Source organism: Jaculus jaculus, chromosome 14 (genome assembly GCF_020740685.1).
Source record: "Jaculus jaculus isolate mJacJac1 chromosome 14, mJacJac1.mat.Y.cur, whole genome shotgun sequence".
Taxonomy (NCBI): domain Eukaryota; kingdom Metazoa; phylum Chordata; class Mammalia; order Rodentia; family Dipodidae; genus Jaculus; species Jaculus jaculus.
In genome coordinates, this window is record NC_059115.1 from 20,036,214 (window position 1) to 20,052,350 (window position 16,137).

The following is a 16,137-nucleotide window of genomic DNA, read 5'->3' on the forward strand; positions in this document are numbered from 1 at the left end:
TTGACCATCCTACTAAGGATGCCAGACTTCCTGGACTAACCCTTTTCTATATAGCATCACTTAGCTCAAGGGCAAACATTTGCATCACCACATTGCCCTATAGAAGCAGAAAAGTGCACAGCAGATTCAGTGTCTGGCAATGCTCCTCCTCTTGGTTCAGAGATGTACCTTCTCACTACATCCTCATATGGCGGGAGAGAAAAAGCAGTTATCTGGGATCTTTTATACGGACACTAACCCATTCACACGACCTACCCTCCTCCCAGAGGCTCCCACCTCTTAATGGCATCACCTTGAAGAGTAGGCCCTCAAAATAATTTTTTGCGGGGGAGATCAAATATTCAAATCATAGCTATCAATGGGGACAGGTATGTCATTCACCAGAGACATCATGTATGGCTTCACCCCCAATGAGCCCAGTGCACCGAGGCTCTGGCTCCACTTTTCACCCTGGCAAGCTTGGTGCCACAACAGGCTTCTGTCCTACCCTTCCCTTCCCTCCACTGAATTCAGTGATGAGGGCCTTTCCCCTCGAGGAGCTCTGAGTGGCTGAGGGGCTTCAGCCTTACCTGTTGCTCTGGTGAGATCACTGCAGTCTTGCCAGTGAACATGCAGGAGCAGCAACAGGAGTGTCAGAGAGAAACATGAGGCTGGCAGAAAGCAAACCCAGAGAGCACTGGGGTTTTATCCTGTGTCCTGAACATCGACTTAGCAAAAGAAAATGACACTGGATCCCTACAGCATAGTCCCTTTTCAACAGGGCAAACCCTCACTCTGAATGAATATATGCTTTTGTAGGTGAGTTAAAATAAATAAATACAATTTAAAGAAATAAATTCAACCAGTAACCTAGTTCCAGGTGTGTAAGTTGCAATTAAAAAAAAAAAGAAAAAAAAAAAAAGGCTGCAGAGATGGCTTACCAATTAAGGCATTTGCCTGCAAAAAAGGACCCAGGTTTGATTCCCCAGGACCTATATAAGCCAGATGCACAAGGTGTCACATGCATCTGGAGTTCATTTGCAGTGGCTGGAAGACCTGGCACACCCATATTCTCTCTCTCCCTCCCTCTCTCCTTCCCTCTCAAATAAATAAATAAATAAAAATGTTTTAAAAAAGAAGAGTAATTAAAACAACAATGACAAGTAGTCCTGGGGAGATGGCTCAGCAGTTAACAGCACTTGCTTGCAAAGCCTATCAACCTGGATCTGATTTCCAAGTACCTACATAAAGCCAGATGTATAATGTGGTACATGCATCTGGAGTTCATTTGCAAAAACAAGAGGTCCTGGCATGCCCATGTCCCCTCTCTTTAATAAATAAATAAAAATATTTAAATAAAACATGTAACCTAAACCAATGTAACATAGCTTCTCCATAAATTATTAATCTTTTAGCAACTGCCTAACGTCCTCCAGTGAGAGTGAACTCCTAGAAACAGAACTTGAACAAATGCTTATAAGTATGTTCAAAGAAATCAAAAGAGGAAATGCAAATAGCTTACTGAGATAAGGAAGTGCATGAAAGAATTCAATACAGATAGGAATACTAAAAAACAGGGGGGGCTGAGATCACTTGCTTGCAAAATTTGCTGGCCTGGGTTCAATTCCCCTGTACTCATGTAAAGCCTGATGTGCCAGCTGATACAAGCATCTGGAGTTTTGATGCAGTGGCAAGAGGTTCTGGCACACATACTCATTTCCTTTCTCTCCTTACAAACAACAACAACAAAATAAATAAATAAATAAATATAAATATATGTATGTGTGTGTGTGTGTGTGTGTGTACATAAACATACACACACACACACGGCTGGAGAGACTGCAAATAAATAATTTTTTTTTCAAAAAAGTACAACCAAACTGGAATCCAGAAATGAAGAGCACACTGAATCAAGCAACAAGCTCCAGGGAAAGCCTCACTAGCCGAGTAGATCAAGCTGGAAGACAAGGTGGAATAATTGGAACACTCCAACAAGGGCAAAGAAATTAACAAGGTAGAGCTTCCAAGAGATTTGGAACACTATGAAAAGAACAAATGTAGGAATCACGGGCACTGGGTATAGTCACTCAAACTTACAGTTCCAGGATTTGAGAGGCTGAGGCAGGCAGATCACCATGAGTGTAAGTCCAGCTTAATTTACACAGAGTTCAGTACAGCTTGGGCTTCAAAGTGGAGAACCTGCCCACCCCCACAAAAAAAAAGTTTAAAAAAATCATGGGCATAAAGGTGAAAAGTTGCATTCTAAAGGGATAAAAATATGTTTAACAATATCTAGCAGAAAACTTCCCTCAGTTAGGTAAAGAAAAATCCAGACAGAAGAGACATTTAGACCACCAGAAAGAACGTCCTCTCACCATAGTAAATTAACCCACTAAACAAAACAAAGAAATTATTTTGAAAGCAACAAGAAACAGAAAGACACATATAAAGGCAGGTTCACCAAAATAACAGATTTCTCAACAGAAACTTCAGAAGTTAGGACATGGAGTGATATATTTCAAATTCTGAAAAACAACTGCCAGTCCAGACTTCTATACTCAGCAAAGCTATTTGTCATTTAAAACAAAATTTTTTAAAAAGACAGATGCTACACTAAGGCTAAAGGATGGGTATACTTTCCAAACAAATGGGACTAGGAAATCAACAGAATTGGATGTTCTGACAAAACAGACTTTAAACCAAAACTGGAAGAGATAAGGGAATAGTTCATCAAGAAGACATTACAATTCTAAACATATACACCTTGACCACAGGTGCATCCAATAAAACAAATACTATTACAGGTATAGCCAAAGATCAACCCTAGAACAATAGTAGTGAGCGATTTCAATACACCACTCTCACCAACTGTAAGGTTATCCTGGCAAATAAGTAAATAAGAAAGGGAGGGAGGGAGAGAGAGAGAGAGAGAGAGAGAGAGAGAGGGAGGGAGGGAGGGAGGGAGGGAGGGAGGGAGGGAGGGGACGACACACAAATTAAATGGCATCACAGATCAAATGGGTGTAACAGACATCCACACAACATTCCATTCAAACGCTGCAGATCATATACTCTTCTCAGCAGCTTTTTGGACTCACTGTACAAACCACATCTCCATGCACGTGATAGGAGACAGGCTCCAGGGGAAGGTCATAGGATCCGCACAGCAAGGCTGAGATGGAACCTCATGCTGGCACTGACTGAACATAGGGCGCTAAGGGCTCACTGTCCTCGGCCGCTCTTCCTGATCCTCTTTCCCCTACTGCAGACACTCCATATACCCCATCTCATCTGGCCGCACCAGCAACATGGCCTGCTGAGCCTGGCACTTGTGAGAAGGGGTAACCACCACCTTCTTGTGGATGTAAGCTGCCCTCACTCCCCAACCCTAGGACACAGTACCAACATTACCTGTCTGAGAAAGTTCCCTGGAGCTATTATGACCATGGAGAGAACTATCCAGCTACATGTGTCCTTTGGGCATCATGCCAGAGCTAGGAATTCATGGTGACTCTGAGGCCTGGTTATGAAGGGGACATGGAAGAACACAGGTACTGTCTGACTGCTGTTTTTATGCTGAGGTGGTAGCAGGGAGTGCTGTCTTCTCTGGAGCTTGCCTCAAGACCTATCCTCTGTCTTCCTCTCTCATATGCTGCAAAGAACCACACACACTGGAAAGTGGGCCCACGTAGGAGGAAACACCCTGGGCTGAGCTACTTGTGTGGAAGCCAGTGGCCCATCTCCAGCTGAAGCCCCCAGCCCACCTCAGCACTGCTCCCACCTCTCTTTCTTTCACTTTCTGAACCCTGCACCTGCCCCCACCTCCTCTGGTCATCACAGGGACAAGACAATAGTCACACAGAAGAATTGCCCATCTTACCTACGTCTAGACCTGCCTCCAGCCTGGGTGTTTTATTCCCCCAATAGTTTGTAGTGTTTTTGTTTTTTTTAATAATTTTGAACTACAAGAGCTCTTTCTGTATGTGGGATATTAGACTTTTATCACATTGATGATTTAAAATGTTTCTGCAGTTCAGTGGATGACCATTTCATTCTCTTGACAGTGTGAATTGGTAAGTTTTAATTTTGATAAAAGGAAAAAAACTTAGCTGGGCATGGTGGTGCACATCTGTAATCACAGCACTCAAGAGTAGGTAGGAGGAATGCTGTGAGTTTGAGGCTGAGACTACATAGTGAATTCCAGGTCAGCCTGAGCTAGAGTGAGACTACCTCAAAAAATTAAAAAGGAAGTTATGTCTTCTCTGTACAGCTGTAAGACGCTCAGGGTGTGAGGAGGCCTAGGCTGATGAGGCCCCACACCCACGGACGAAAGCAGGTCTGGAGGACTATGTCCAATCCTACAGCTTAGACAAAGGCTATGGCTAGCAAGTGAGTCCAGCACAGTCCATCATTCCACAGGAAAAACAAGGCCTATGGTCACCAGAAAGGTCAAGACCCTGCTTTTCTGATTCTGCCCTTCCTTGGGTGACATGGAGGAGGTATGGGTCAGGCACCCAAAGCTGGATACTGGGGACTTAGTACTAAGGGGAATCCTAAAGTTTTCCCTCAGAGAATGCCTACTGTGATGAGGAGGTCATGCAGTCGGCCACATCCAGGCTGGGTTATGCAGGAGACGAATCAATGAGTTGTAGAAACCACTAGGGGATACCTGGGGCTCAGTGGGGGAGGGGAGCATGCACACATGGTGTGGGATCCTCCGTGTGGATGCTAGGGATGTTAAAGAATCTGGTCTAGTTCTAGTATCAAATGCTGAACTTGCATTACAACCTGACCTGCGTGTGCTGCCCGTCTGAGCACAGGCCAAGGCTGATCCTACTCTATAGACAACACAGACGCTTACTCCAAGTTACTCCCTAGAGGAGCAGCAGAGCTCATGTCTAGTGTTACCAGAGGCCCTGGAGAGGATCAAGAGGTTGGACACTTATCCAAGGTAGCCACCACCTTCATAAAAGCAGTGTGGCATTGAATGCCCTTGGGCCAGCCTCTTTTTCTGGTTTCCCTCTGCCATCTACAAAGCTAATCAGAGAAGTCTGGGTACAAGAGACTAGACCTGTGAGACCTCAAGGAAAAGTGGGAGGCTTTCAATGAGCATGATCTTCTGAGTCCTTTCCAAGAATGGAACATCATAGGGGCTCCTGTAGTCATTTCTTGGGGTTGATCCACTAGTTGTGGGTGCATTCCTTTACCAAGACCATCACCATCAAAACTTCACCCATTTTTGCTCCTCCTAACAAGACAGGCCACAGGTGAAAAAAAAAAGTGGTCCTTGTTGATCCAGGTCTCCTATCCAGAATGCCTCACCAGGGAGGTCCACCCAATGGACATCAGTGAAGAGAATCTGCCCAACTGCCCCCTCACTCACCACCTCAACTTATATCAGTAAGCTTGGAGGTGAGCTTTCTAAACTCTCAAACTCACCTGGGATTCCAGTAAGAACTGTTTCTTGAATGAGTTACTTTGTGTCTATTACAATCTGACCTACTGTCGAAGGCCTTTCTGCATTCAGAACTCACATAAAGTTTCCCATTGATATGAAATTTACAATTCACTTTCAGTTGGGCTGCATTAATAAATGATTTCTCGTTATGGCACTGATAAGACTAATCTTCCTTATGACTCTCTAATGCATTGAGTATTAATTTTTGCTTAGAAGACCTTTCCACATCCAGTGCACACATAGGGTTTCTCGGTTGTGTAAATTTGCTGATCCCCTTTCAGCTGGGATGTGTGACTGAAGAATTTTCTGTGGCCACTACATTTGTCAGTCAACTCTCCTATGTGAAATCTCTGGCAAAAGGTCTTCCTAAATTCAAAATAGCAGTGCGTTTGTGGTATTATAGTGTTCAGCATAGCTGTCTTCCAAATTCAGAATACACATTAGGTCTCTACATGAAACAAATCTGATGACGCACCTTTAGCTGGGATACACTGTTGACTCACAGTGGCTGCACTGGTAACATTTCTCCTCATGTGCATGGTGGGGCACCTCCAGCTGCTATGTGTGACAGTTTCCCAGTCATAGCATTCCTAAGACTTCTCTCTAATGTGAGGCTGCTGACACCAATGCTGACTTCCACATTTGTGGCAAATGGTTTCTCCCTAGTGTGTTACCTGATGCCTATGCAAAGATGACCTGCTACTGAAGGCCTTCCCACACTTACTGCACACATATGGTTTCTCACCCGTGTGAACTCGCTGGTGATCTTGGAGTTGGCCCTTAGAAATCAAGGCTTTCCCACAGTCACTGCATTTGTACGGCTTCTCCCCAGTGTGAATCCTCTGGTGTGTTATAAGTACTGACTTCTGACTGAAGGCTTTCCCACACTCACTGCATATATGGTGTTTTTCTCCAGTGTGAATTTTCATGTGTAGATTGAAGGATAATTTCCAGCTGAAGGTCTTCCCACATTCAGAACACACATAAGGTCTCTCTCCTGTGTGAATTCTATGATGCACCTTCAGTTGGGATGTTTTGCTGAAGGATTTCCCACAGTCATGGCATTCAAAAGGCTTTTCTCCATTGTGAATTCGTTGATGGGATGTCAGCTCTGACCTCAGGAGGAAGGACTTCCCACATTTTTGACAAACAAAAGGTCTCTCCCGAGTGTGAGTTATCTTATGTGTATGGAAGCCTGACCTGGCACTGAAGGCCTTCCCACATTCAGTGCAAATGTAAGGTTTCTCGCCTGTGTGAATTCGCTCGTGCACTTGGAGTTGGGCCTTGGCAGAAAAGGCTTTCCCACAGTCATTGCATTTGTAGGGTTTCTGCCCTGTGTGAATTCTCTGGTGCGTGCTGAGGATTGACTTCTGGTTGAAGGCCTTCCCGCATTCAGAACACACATAAGGTCTCTCCCCAGTGTGAATCCGATGATGCACCTTCAGGTGGGTTCTATTACTGAACGATTTCTCACAGTCACGGCATTTGTAGGGCTTCTCCCCAGTGTGAATCCGATGATGCACCTGCAGGTGGGATGTGCGACGGAACCATTTCCCACAGTCAGGACATTCATAAGGCTTCTCCCCAGTGTGGATTCTATTATGTAACTGCAGATGGGATATACGCGTGAAGGATTTCCCACAGTCAGGACACTCATAATGCTTCTTTTCCCTTCTGTGAGTTCTTTGATGGGTTTTCAACTCAGATTTCTGGAGAAAATCCATCCCACATTTGTGACAGACAAAAGGTCTCTCCCTGGTGGGGATCAGCTGATGCTTAAGAAAAGCAGACCCGCCAGTGAAGACCTTCCCACATTCAGTACATTCCCCTAGTTTCCCCTGAGAACAATGATTTTCATGCTGCTTAAGTGGTTGTTTACAGTTAACTTTTCCAAACTCATTACCTTTGTATGATTCTCCTCCTTTATGGGTAATCACACAGTTGGTATTAGAAGGTCCATGTGTGAAAAGTTGACCAGAAGTAACAAGGTCACGAGGCTGTTTTGTAACATTGCTTTGATTTCTGCCGTTTGCTTCTAAGCTAGGTTTCAAACATTTTGAAGGTGACCAACATTTTGTAGATCCCTTTTGTGTAGAAATGAGGTGGGGCCCCAAAGGAATGACTTTCTCTGGCTCATTACATTTCCAGCCCCCTTTTGTGCTCAGTGTTTTCATGCTGAGGAAAGCACCAGGTCTCCAGCATGGGATCAGGTTTTCCTGGTCTCTCTGTGTAAGGTCAGCATCCTGCCACAGTTCTAAAATGGAACACCAGGAACCATCTCTTGTGACTTCACTTGCCACGTCCTTTTGAATTGAAGCTTTCTCAGAAACTTCCTGTGGGAGGGTGTCAAGCTCTGATTCCCCTTCTAGAAAGAGAAAGAGATGGAGAAAGAAGAAGAGTGAAGAGGATGAAGGGACAAGAGTCACAAAGAGCTGACTGACTGAACACAGAGAAATCCCTGAGTGAGAAACCAAGACACCAGTGATGATGGCGACCATGAGTAGAAACACTCATACAGCCCTTACGATATACCAAACACTCATCTATACGGCACGAAGCAAGTGTTAGGCAACTTCCCATGCCAATTACAACAATGTCAAAGGTAATTATACCCATGTCCCTTACTTTATGGATAAAGAAATGAAAGTATAAACTGGATCAGTAAATGGCCAAGACTATTTTTCTACTCTGGGAAAGATTAGCTTTGTAGAAGGCTGGGGATATGGTCCACTGGTTAAAAGCACTTGCTCTGCAAGACCGCCAACCACAGTTTGTGTTCCTAGCAGCCATGTAAAGCTGGAAACAAGTTGTGTGTGAGCCTATAACCCCAACTCACCTACAGCAAATGGAAGACAGAATCAGGAGACTCTGGAAGCTTGCAGGCCAAGCAGTCTGACCTACCCAGAGCAAAAGACGCTGACTCAAACAAGATGGAAGGAGGGGAACACCACCTCAGGGTTATCCTCTGAGCTCCACAGTGGTGCACCCATGCATACACAAATAAAGTTTTAAAAATTAGGTTCAGAGAAAGGCAACCAGAATAATTTATGTAGCGGCCTATATTCTCAGACAGAGTGGAGTCTGAAGGAGGAAACGCAAGGCTTTTACAGGGCACTGTCAATGTAACACTAAAACTTGATAAAATAATACAAAACAAAAATGAGAACCTGGGGCTGGACAGATGGCTTAGCAGTTAAGCGCTTGCCTGTGATGCCTAAGGACCCCAGTTCGAGGCTTGATTCCCCAGGACCCACGTTAGTCAGATGCACAAGGTGGCACATGCATCTGGAGTTCATTTGCAGTGGCTGGAGGCCCTGGCACACCCATTCCCTCTGTGGTGGTTTGATTCAGGTGTCCCCCATAAACTTAGGTGTTCTGAATGCTAGGTTCCCAGCTGATGGATATTTGGGAATTAATGCCTCCTGGAGGGAGTGTATTGTTGGGGGCGGGCTTAAGGGCTTTATAGCCAGTTTCCCCATGCCAGTGTTTGGCACACCCTCCTGTTGCTGTGGTCCATCTTCTGTTGGCCAGGGGGTGATGTCCACCCTCTGCTCATGCCATTGTTTCCCCCTGCCATCGTGGAGCTTCCCCTCGAGCCTGTAAGCCAAATAAACCTCTTTTTCCCAGAAGCTGCTCTTGGTTGGGTGATTTCTACCAGCAATGCGAACCAGACTGCAACACCCTCTCTCTCTCTCTTCCTCTCTCTCTCTGTTGCTCTCACTCTCTCTGTTGTTCTTAATTAAATAAATAAATTTTAAAAAATGAGAAACTGGCCAGGTTAACAGATATAATGAGTACTCTATTAGGACAATTAAATTGAGGGGCTAGGGAGATGGTTCAGTAGGTAAAGTGTTCGCCATGCAAGCACAGCAATCTCAGTGCTAGGGAGTAGAGACAGGAGGATCCCTATGGCTTGTTGGCTACTAGCCAAGTCAAATTGGTCAGCAAGAGACCCTGTCTTTAAAAATGAGGTAGAAAAATAAATAAATTTTAAAAAATAAGGTAGAGAGCTGTGCATGGTGACACACACCTTTACGCCCAGCACTCAGGAGGCAGAGGTAGGAAGATTGCCATGAATTTGCCACCCTGAGATTACATAGTGAATTCTAGGTCAGCCTGAGCTGAGATTATATAGTAAATTCCAGGTCAGCCTGAGCTAAAGTGAGACCCTAACTCAAACAAAAAGAAAAAAAAAAATGAGGTAGAGAGCATCTACGACAACCAACACTGATCTCTGGTCACCACAGACACGTGCATACACATGTATCCAAACACGTATGAATAAATACACACATGCACCACACACATACACACAAAAGAAAAAAAAGAAAGTGAAATTTGGAAAAAAAAAAAAAACCCTCATATTTACATATCACATAGGCAATACATAAATCAATATGGCTAATGCCGAGTGTTGGCAAACAAGATGTGGAAAGACAAATCCTTGTACATTTTGCACATGGGACAGACCATCAGGAGAAGAGTATGACAGAGCTAGTAGTCAGTCAGCTTGGGCAAACTTATCTCCATGAAGCAGCAGGTACTACTGAGCATTCACCTTTGAGAAAGTCTTATCCTGGCCCCTATTCTGTATTGATAATATAATGTATCCTGAGGTAGGCTCCACTTGTGTAACATTCACTGACCTTGACACCAATACCTCTGATGTGGCAATTCAGCCTGCTCTATCAGTGCCTCCTTTCCTTTCTTCATCCTGAAGATGACCTCTGGGCTGGGAATGAGATACCCTGGGAATTGAAGGATGCTGGATTTGTGTGCAGCTTCTTGGTTTTTACTATTTATTTATTTATTTTATTTATTTATTTAAGAGAGAGAGAACAGGCATGATGGGACCTCTTGCCTCCAATGAACTCCAGATGCATGCACCACTTTGTGCATCTGATTTTACATGAGTACTGGGGATTGAACCCAGGCCAGCAGGCTCTGCCAAAAAAAAAAAAAAAAAATCTTTAACCACTGAGCCATCTCCCCAGCCCACGTTTTGGGTTTTATCAGTCATCTAATTAAGCATTAGCTCACTACAAAAGTCAATAAGGGCTGGGGAGATGGCTTAGCAATTACTAAGGACCCATGTTTGACTCTCCAGATCCCACGTAAGCCAGACACACAAAGGTGAGGCAAGAGCAAGGTCGCAAATGCCCACTAGGTGGCACATGTGTCTGCAGTTCAACTTCAGTGGCTGAGGTCCTGCCAATTTGCTCTCTCTTTCTAAAAACAAAAGTCAACAATTTTTACTGGGCACAAAGTAATCCTTAAAGGTGGCCTAAAGAAATGAACTATCAGGAAAACAAAGGGAGGGAAAACACATGACATAATCTGATATACCACCAAGTTTGGCAAAAAGAAGAAGGAAATTTCAGTGAGGCCCATCCAAGATTTCCAGGCCAGCTGTTCTCACCCACTGACAAGAGGTGGCTGTAGATCTCCAGCATCACCTCCTGGTACAGGCGTCTCTGGACAGGGTCCAGCTGCTGCCACTCCTCCCAGCTGAAGTCCATGGTCACATCTTCAAACGATACCAATCTCTGCAACAACACACCACTTCACTGTGAATGGTCCCTCCTCAGCAATTAGGACATGACATACACGTGGATTGTTAGTGACTTCTCTCCCTGACACACCATATGCTTCCTATTTCACATTGCATTCTGGGAGATAAAAGCAGCTTACTAAAGCAATGATATACTCATATTTTTGGCAAGACCACACATGGATTCTCTTTAAAGTCTAACAAAGTATAGACAGCATGACATTTGTAAAGCACCTATAATAAGCTGGGCTAGTGCAATACTGGGTTCCTGGGGCCAACAATATTGCATGCACTTCTGCAAAACAAGACGTACATAGGCCCAAATATGGGACACAAAGGGGACATGGTAGAAATATACAGAAGCACTCTACTGGGTCTGGCTAATAAGGGACAGCAATTATACCTGGGAATGCCTGTCATGCTCCTTACAGTGGGAAAACTTAAGTTGGGCATGAGAAGTCTAATATAATGTGGTAACCACCCTTTTCCAGAAAAGGTGAGAGAAGATGGAGTGGTAGGAAAATCCACAGTGGATTCAGGGAGCAGCAGACAGCTTTGTACAAGAGAAAGGTGACCCTGTGAAGCTTGGAAAGTACTTCTCATCCAAGTCCCAGGCATGTAGGGGGAAGATGGATAGTGAAATGGGTATGGGGTTTTTAAGTGCTAGTAACAGATTGTTGTGTATTTTAAAAGCAAAGAAAATGACCATATTCTCATTTCAAAAGGCTTGCCTTTTCTTGCTTGTGACAAGGTCTCATGTAGCCCAGGCAGGCCCCAGACTCTATGTAGCCAAGAATGACCTTAAACTCCTAATCCTCCTGCTTCCATGTCCTAAGTGCTGATATGCAAGCATGCGCCACCATGACTGGTTTATGAAATGCAGTGGATTGAACCCAGGACTTTGGGCATGCTATGTAAGTACTCCACCACTGAGCTACATCCCAGCCCCCAAGGACTGTCTTTTCTAGTGGGGCCAATGTGCTTAGCTGAAGAGCTGATGGAAAGATCTACAATGCAACTGAGAAACACAGTGGGAAGGACAGTGACATCAGCGCTTTTCCCCCTCACCAATGACTGCTAAACCATGTAGGTGAAGCTCTGCTGGGGTCTTTGGAAGGAAGAACGGGGCTGGAAAAACAGCTTAGATCAATTCCACAGTACCCACATAAGCCAGATGCACAAGGTGGCGCATGCGTCTATAGTTTGTCTGCAGTGGCAGGAGGCCTTAGAACACCCATTTTCTCTATCTGTCCCCCCTCTCTAAATAAGTAAAGAAAATATTTTATAAAGAGAGGAAGAGTGGACTGACCACACCTGAACAATGACCAATTTTTAAATCACAGGAGACAACCATACATGGTGCACCCCTGATAGGATGCAACAGTGCGTACATGTCACTCACACTGTGAAGTATTCATTCAAAGTAAAAAAAATACCCAACTGGAATCTGATCAAGCCTCTCGAGTAGAAATGTCCAAAGCAAAATTAATGGGAACCATTAATCCCCAATTTTTTACTAGCCATATTAAAAACAAGCAAACATGAAGTCAACTTAATACTATGCTTTATGTAGCCCCACATGCCCAAATTGTTAATTCAAGATCTTAAGATTTCAAAAGTGAGTAAGTATGAATTGGGAGAGAAAGTGAAAGGACTGAGGATTCAGGGGCCCAGATAAGTGTGTGTGTCAAAGAGGGTGATGGTGAACTGTTCCTCTCTGTGCTGAAACATTACATCAAGAATGGAGGAAAAAGGCTCACCAGGACCCTCCCAGAGGATGTGTAAGTGCTGGGGTGGAGACTCTGAGACTCCAGTGATGTAGCCTTCTGAACCTCCCAGAAGGCTTAGGTTGGGCTTTTCAGTGAAACAGTTGCCCAAGTTAATCATGCCCTTGGAAGATACCCTCCATCCATGTAAGTACCTACAACAAACTCTATGGTTTATCATGCTGGGCTTGGTTGGAATAATTTCCTTGGTTTGTCTCTGGAATTGGGAGCCCAGGACCATCTGCTTCCTGTGTCTGTCCTCTGGCTCTGCAGAACTGGACCTGGGGCAGTGGCTGTTTACCTCACAACGCCCATTCTGCTCCTCTGCTCCCAGGCCCTGGGGCTTCAGGCAGAAGCTCATGTCAGCAGGCATGTCCTCTCTGGTTTCCACTCTCGGTCTCTCTTGCTGGCAGATCTGATTTCCTCAGGGGCTGGAAGCTGGGTGGTCTCTCTTGCTGGCAGATCTGATTTCCTCAGGGGCTGGAAGCTGGGTGGGTGAATGCAAGCTCTGAGCAGAGCTGCTGGGAAGAAGCCAGCTGTGGTATCATTTGAATACTGCAGCCTAGCTGATGTGGCATGACCAGGGGTCTGCAGAGACGCTGACAAGCCCTGGAAAGACAATGACCATGTCACTCAGGCAACATGTGCCATGAATCACTGAGAACTCAAAGTGAAGGCTGCTATGTACACAATGAAGATAAGGCAAAGCTCCGAAAATCCCAACTCTTGTTATGTGTCAGGGTTAGAACAAAAAGGTAAGTATGAATTTAGACTCAAAAAAGTAGTCACCACAGCTCTCCCACCTTTATTTATTTATTTACAAGCAGATAGATATAGAGAGAAGAGAGACAGACAAAAAGAATGGGCATGCCAGGGCCTCCAGCCACTGCAAACAAACTCCAGATGAATATGCCACTTTGTGTATCTGGCTTTATGCAGGCACTGGGGAATCGAACCTCAGTCATTAGGCTTTGCAGGCAAGCGCTTTAACCAGTGAGCCATCTATCCAGCCCCTCTCCCACCTTTTAACTGCGAGAAGAGGAAGGCATTAACTGAGCTACACTTCTGACGTGAGGATGCAGGTATTCCTCACAACATTGGGTCAGAGGTGAGATGAGGCTCACCAGGCCCTCAGCAATGGCCAGGAAGGTGGTAAACACAAGTAACAAGTGGCAGGCTAGCCGCTTGGTTTTTTATTTAAATTTCAAACAGCCCTTTCAACCCTATGTCATTAACATCAGAAGACTCATTTTGTCAGATAAGGCAAGTGAGGCTCTGTGCTATTTCCTAGTTAGTCCTAAGGTCATTCTGGAGAAGAGCAGAAGATCAGGCTCTCCATGGCTGCTTCGTTCTAAACTGTGAGTGGTCAGCATCCAGAAACAACCTGTTCATCTCCTCTGGTCTTGGCAGTTTTTGGGGGTGATGGCCAGTTTTGTCCCTATTCGGGGATTTGACATTTCTGTGTCCATCCATGACATGCCACCCAAACTATTCTCTTCTGACACATTATATAAATCTGTTGATCCAATCTCCTCTGTGACCCAGAAAACCTGCACGCACACGCGCACGCGCGTGCACACACACACACACACACACACACACACGACACAGGACCTTCATTCACTGAACATTTCTCATCTCTGTCCATAGACTCACCCTACTACACCTGAATTCAATCATTGATAACAATGACTTTCACTAGCCCCAATAAGGAAGTAGCATCACTCTGGCAGGCTGTCAATCACTGATCCTCACAAGTCCATGGGGTCCCTAAGAGAGGCCAGCTGCGATATACCCATACATCTACAAAGGACCCCTAATTCATGTCCACGGTATTGTCTTTTGTCAGCTGGGGAACTGGCTCAGCGGATAAAGCACTCCGTGTTCAGGCTGGAGTATCTAAGTTCAATCCCCACACTCCAGGTGAAAAGATGGAAGCTGTGGCCCATGGTGAGCTTCAGTAACCGCAGCATGCTGACAATGCCATGGGAGGCACACAGGAGAATTTCCCAGAAGCCAGGAGCCAGCGAGAGAGAATCCAGAGCAAGAAAACTGCCTCAAATGAGGTGACCAGGAGAAGACTGAAGGAAGATTGACCTCTGATCTGTACATGCACACCGTGGAATGTGTGTGCCCCCCACTCACAAACATGCCCCCCGACAAAATAATAATACTAAAGTTTTAATTTGGGGCTGGAGAGACAGTTTAGGGTTAAGTCATGTGTCTGCGAAGCCTAAGGACCCAGGTTTGACTCCTCAGAACCCGTGTAAGCCATATGCACATGGTGGTGCATGCATCTGGAGTTCATTTGCAGTGACGAGAGGCCCTGGCACACCCATTCTCTCTCTCTAATAAATAAATAAAAATAAAATACTAAAATTGTTTTTTAATTTGTCTTTTGCAGCTCTAGCTCCGCACAGGAAATATTCTTCTGGGAATGGACATGATCTACCCTCAGAAGCCCTAGTCCCTGGAGCCAGCACAGAGGCGCAGCATCTCCCAGCGCTGGTGCCCGGGCCCGCAGCGAAGGTACGTAACGCACCTCTCCTGGCTTTTGTTCCAGCCACTCTACAAATGTGACGTCTGGGAAGGGAAAGGCGGGCGCTGAAGAGCTCTGTCTCCTCAGCCGAAGTAGACGCACGTTCCCACCCACCTTGAGGCGGTTTGTCTTCGGGAAGGCCACATCCAGCGGGTGTAGGCAAGGGCCGTAATAACACTGGCCTCTCGGGGAGCAGCGCCGTCTCCCTCGCAGGACCACCCGCCGACCCCGGGCCTCCCGCCCACCCTCGCCGCCCCGAGCCCGTGACAAAGTCGCGCCGCACCCCACCAGGACCGGGGCTGACCCTCAGCCTCGCCTGCCCGCGGGACTCACCTGAGCGCGGCCCGCCGACCCCACGCAGCCCCGGGCGCCAGCGGGACAGATGCCCCCGCGTCCTGACAGCGCAGATGGCACACGGAAGGCGTCGGTCCTCGCTGCCTGGAGACTTCCACCCCTGCGAAAGGACAATCGGACTCTTCCGGAATCGCGCGGTGCCGCCATTTATCACGACGCGCCCCGGTTCCTGTGACGTCAGCGCTGTCATGGCGCCGCCCAGGCCCCTGACGTTGGAGGACGCCGGAACCGCTAAAGAAGGTCTGTGTAACATTTCAGAGTAAAAGTCTGGGTCTGCGCTGCACGGACAAAGGGTTTACTCACCACGTATGTGTACATATGTCTATCTATAACTTAAACTGACACTGCATGTCTTTTTTTTCTTTTTTTCAGGCGGGGTCTCTAGCTCTGTCAGACATGGAACTCTGTAGGCCAGGGTGGCCCCCAGCCCATGTCAGCCTTCCCACCTCGAAGCTCCCCTGGGTGCTGACATGGAAGGCATGCGCCGCCA

At 46.0% G+C, this 16,137-nt stretch overlaps 1 protein-coding gene across 2 annotated transcripts; it reads right to left on the reverse strand.

The window, feature by feature from the left end:
• Positions 1 to 3,887: 3,887 nt before the first annotated feature.
• On the reverse strand, positions 3,888 to 15,798 carry LOC101617786 (zinc finger protein 175-like). Of its 2 annotated transcripts, XM_045133861.1 has the most exons (5): positions 15,627 to 15,798; positions 13,056 to 13,363; positions 10,857 to 10,983; positions 10,084 to 10,185; positions 3,888 to 7,802 (listed from the first exon to the last, which is right to left on the reverse strand). In XM_045133861.1, the coding sequence occupies exons 2-5, from the start codon at positions 13,125 to 13,127 to the stop codon at positions 6,100 to 6,102; spliced, it is 2,004 nt and encodes a 667-aa protein (XP_044989796.1). In that variant the 5' UTR covers positions 13,128 to 13,363; positions 15,627 to 15,798; the 3' UTR covers positions 3,888 to 6,099. The 2 variants fall into 2 exon arrangements, 1 of the variants encoding a protein (XP_044989796.1); XR_006633459.1 differs by lacking the exons at positions 3,888 to 7,802; positions 10,084 to 10,185 and adding an exon at positions 10,331 to 10,381.
• Between the last annotated feature and the right edge of the window lie 339 nt (positions 15,799 to 16,137).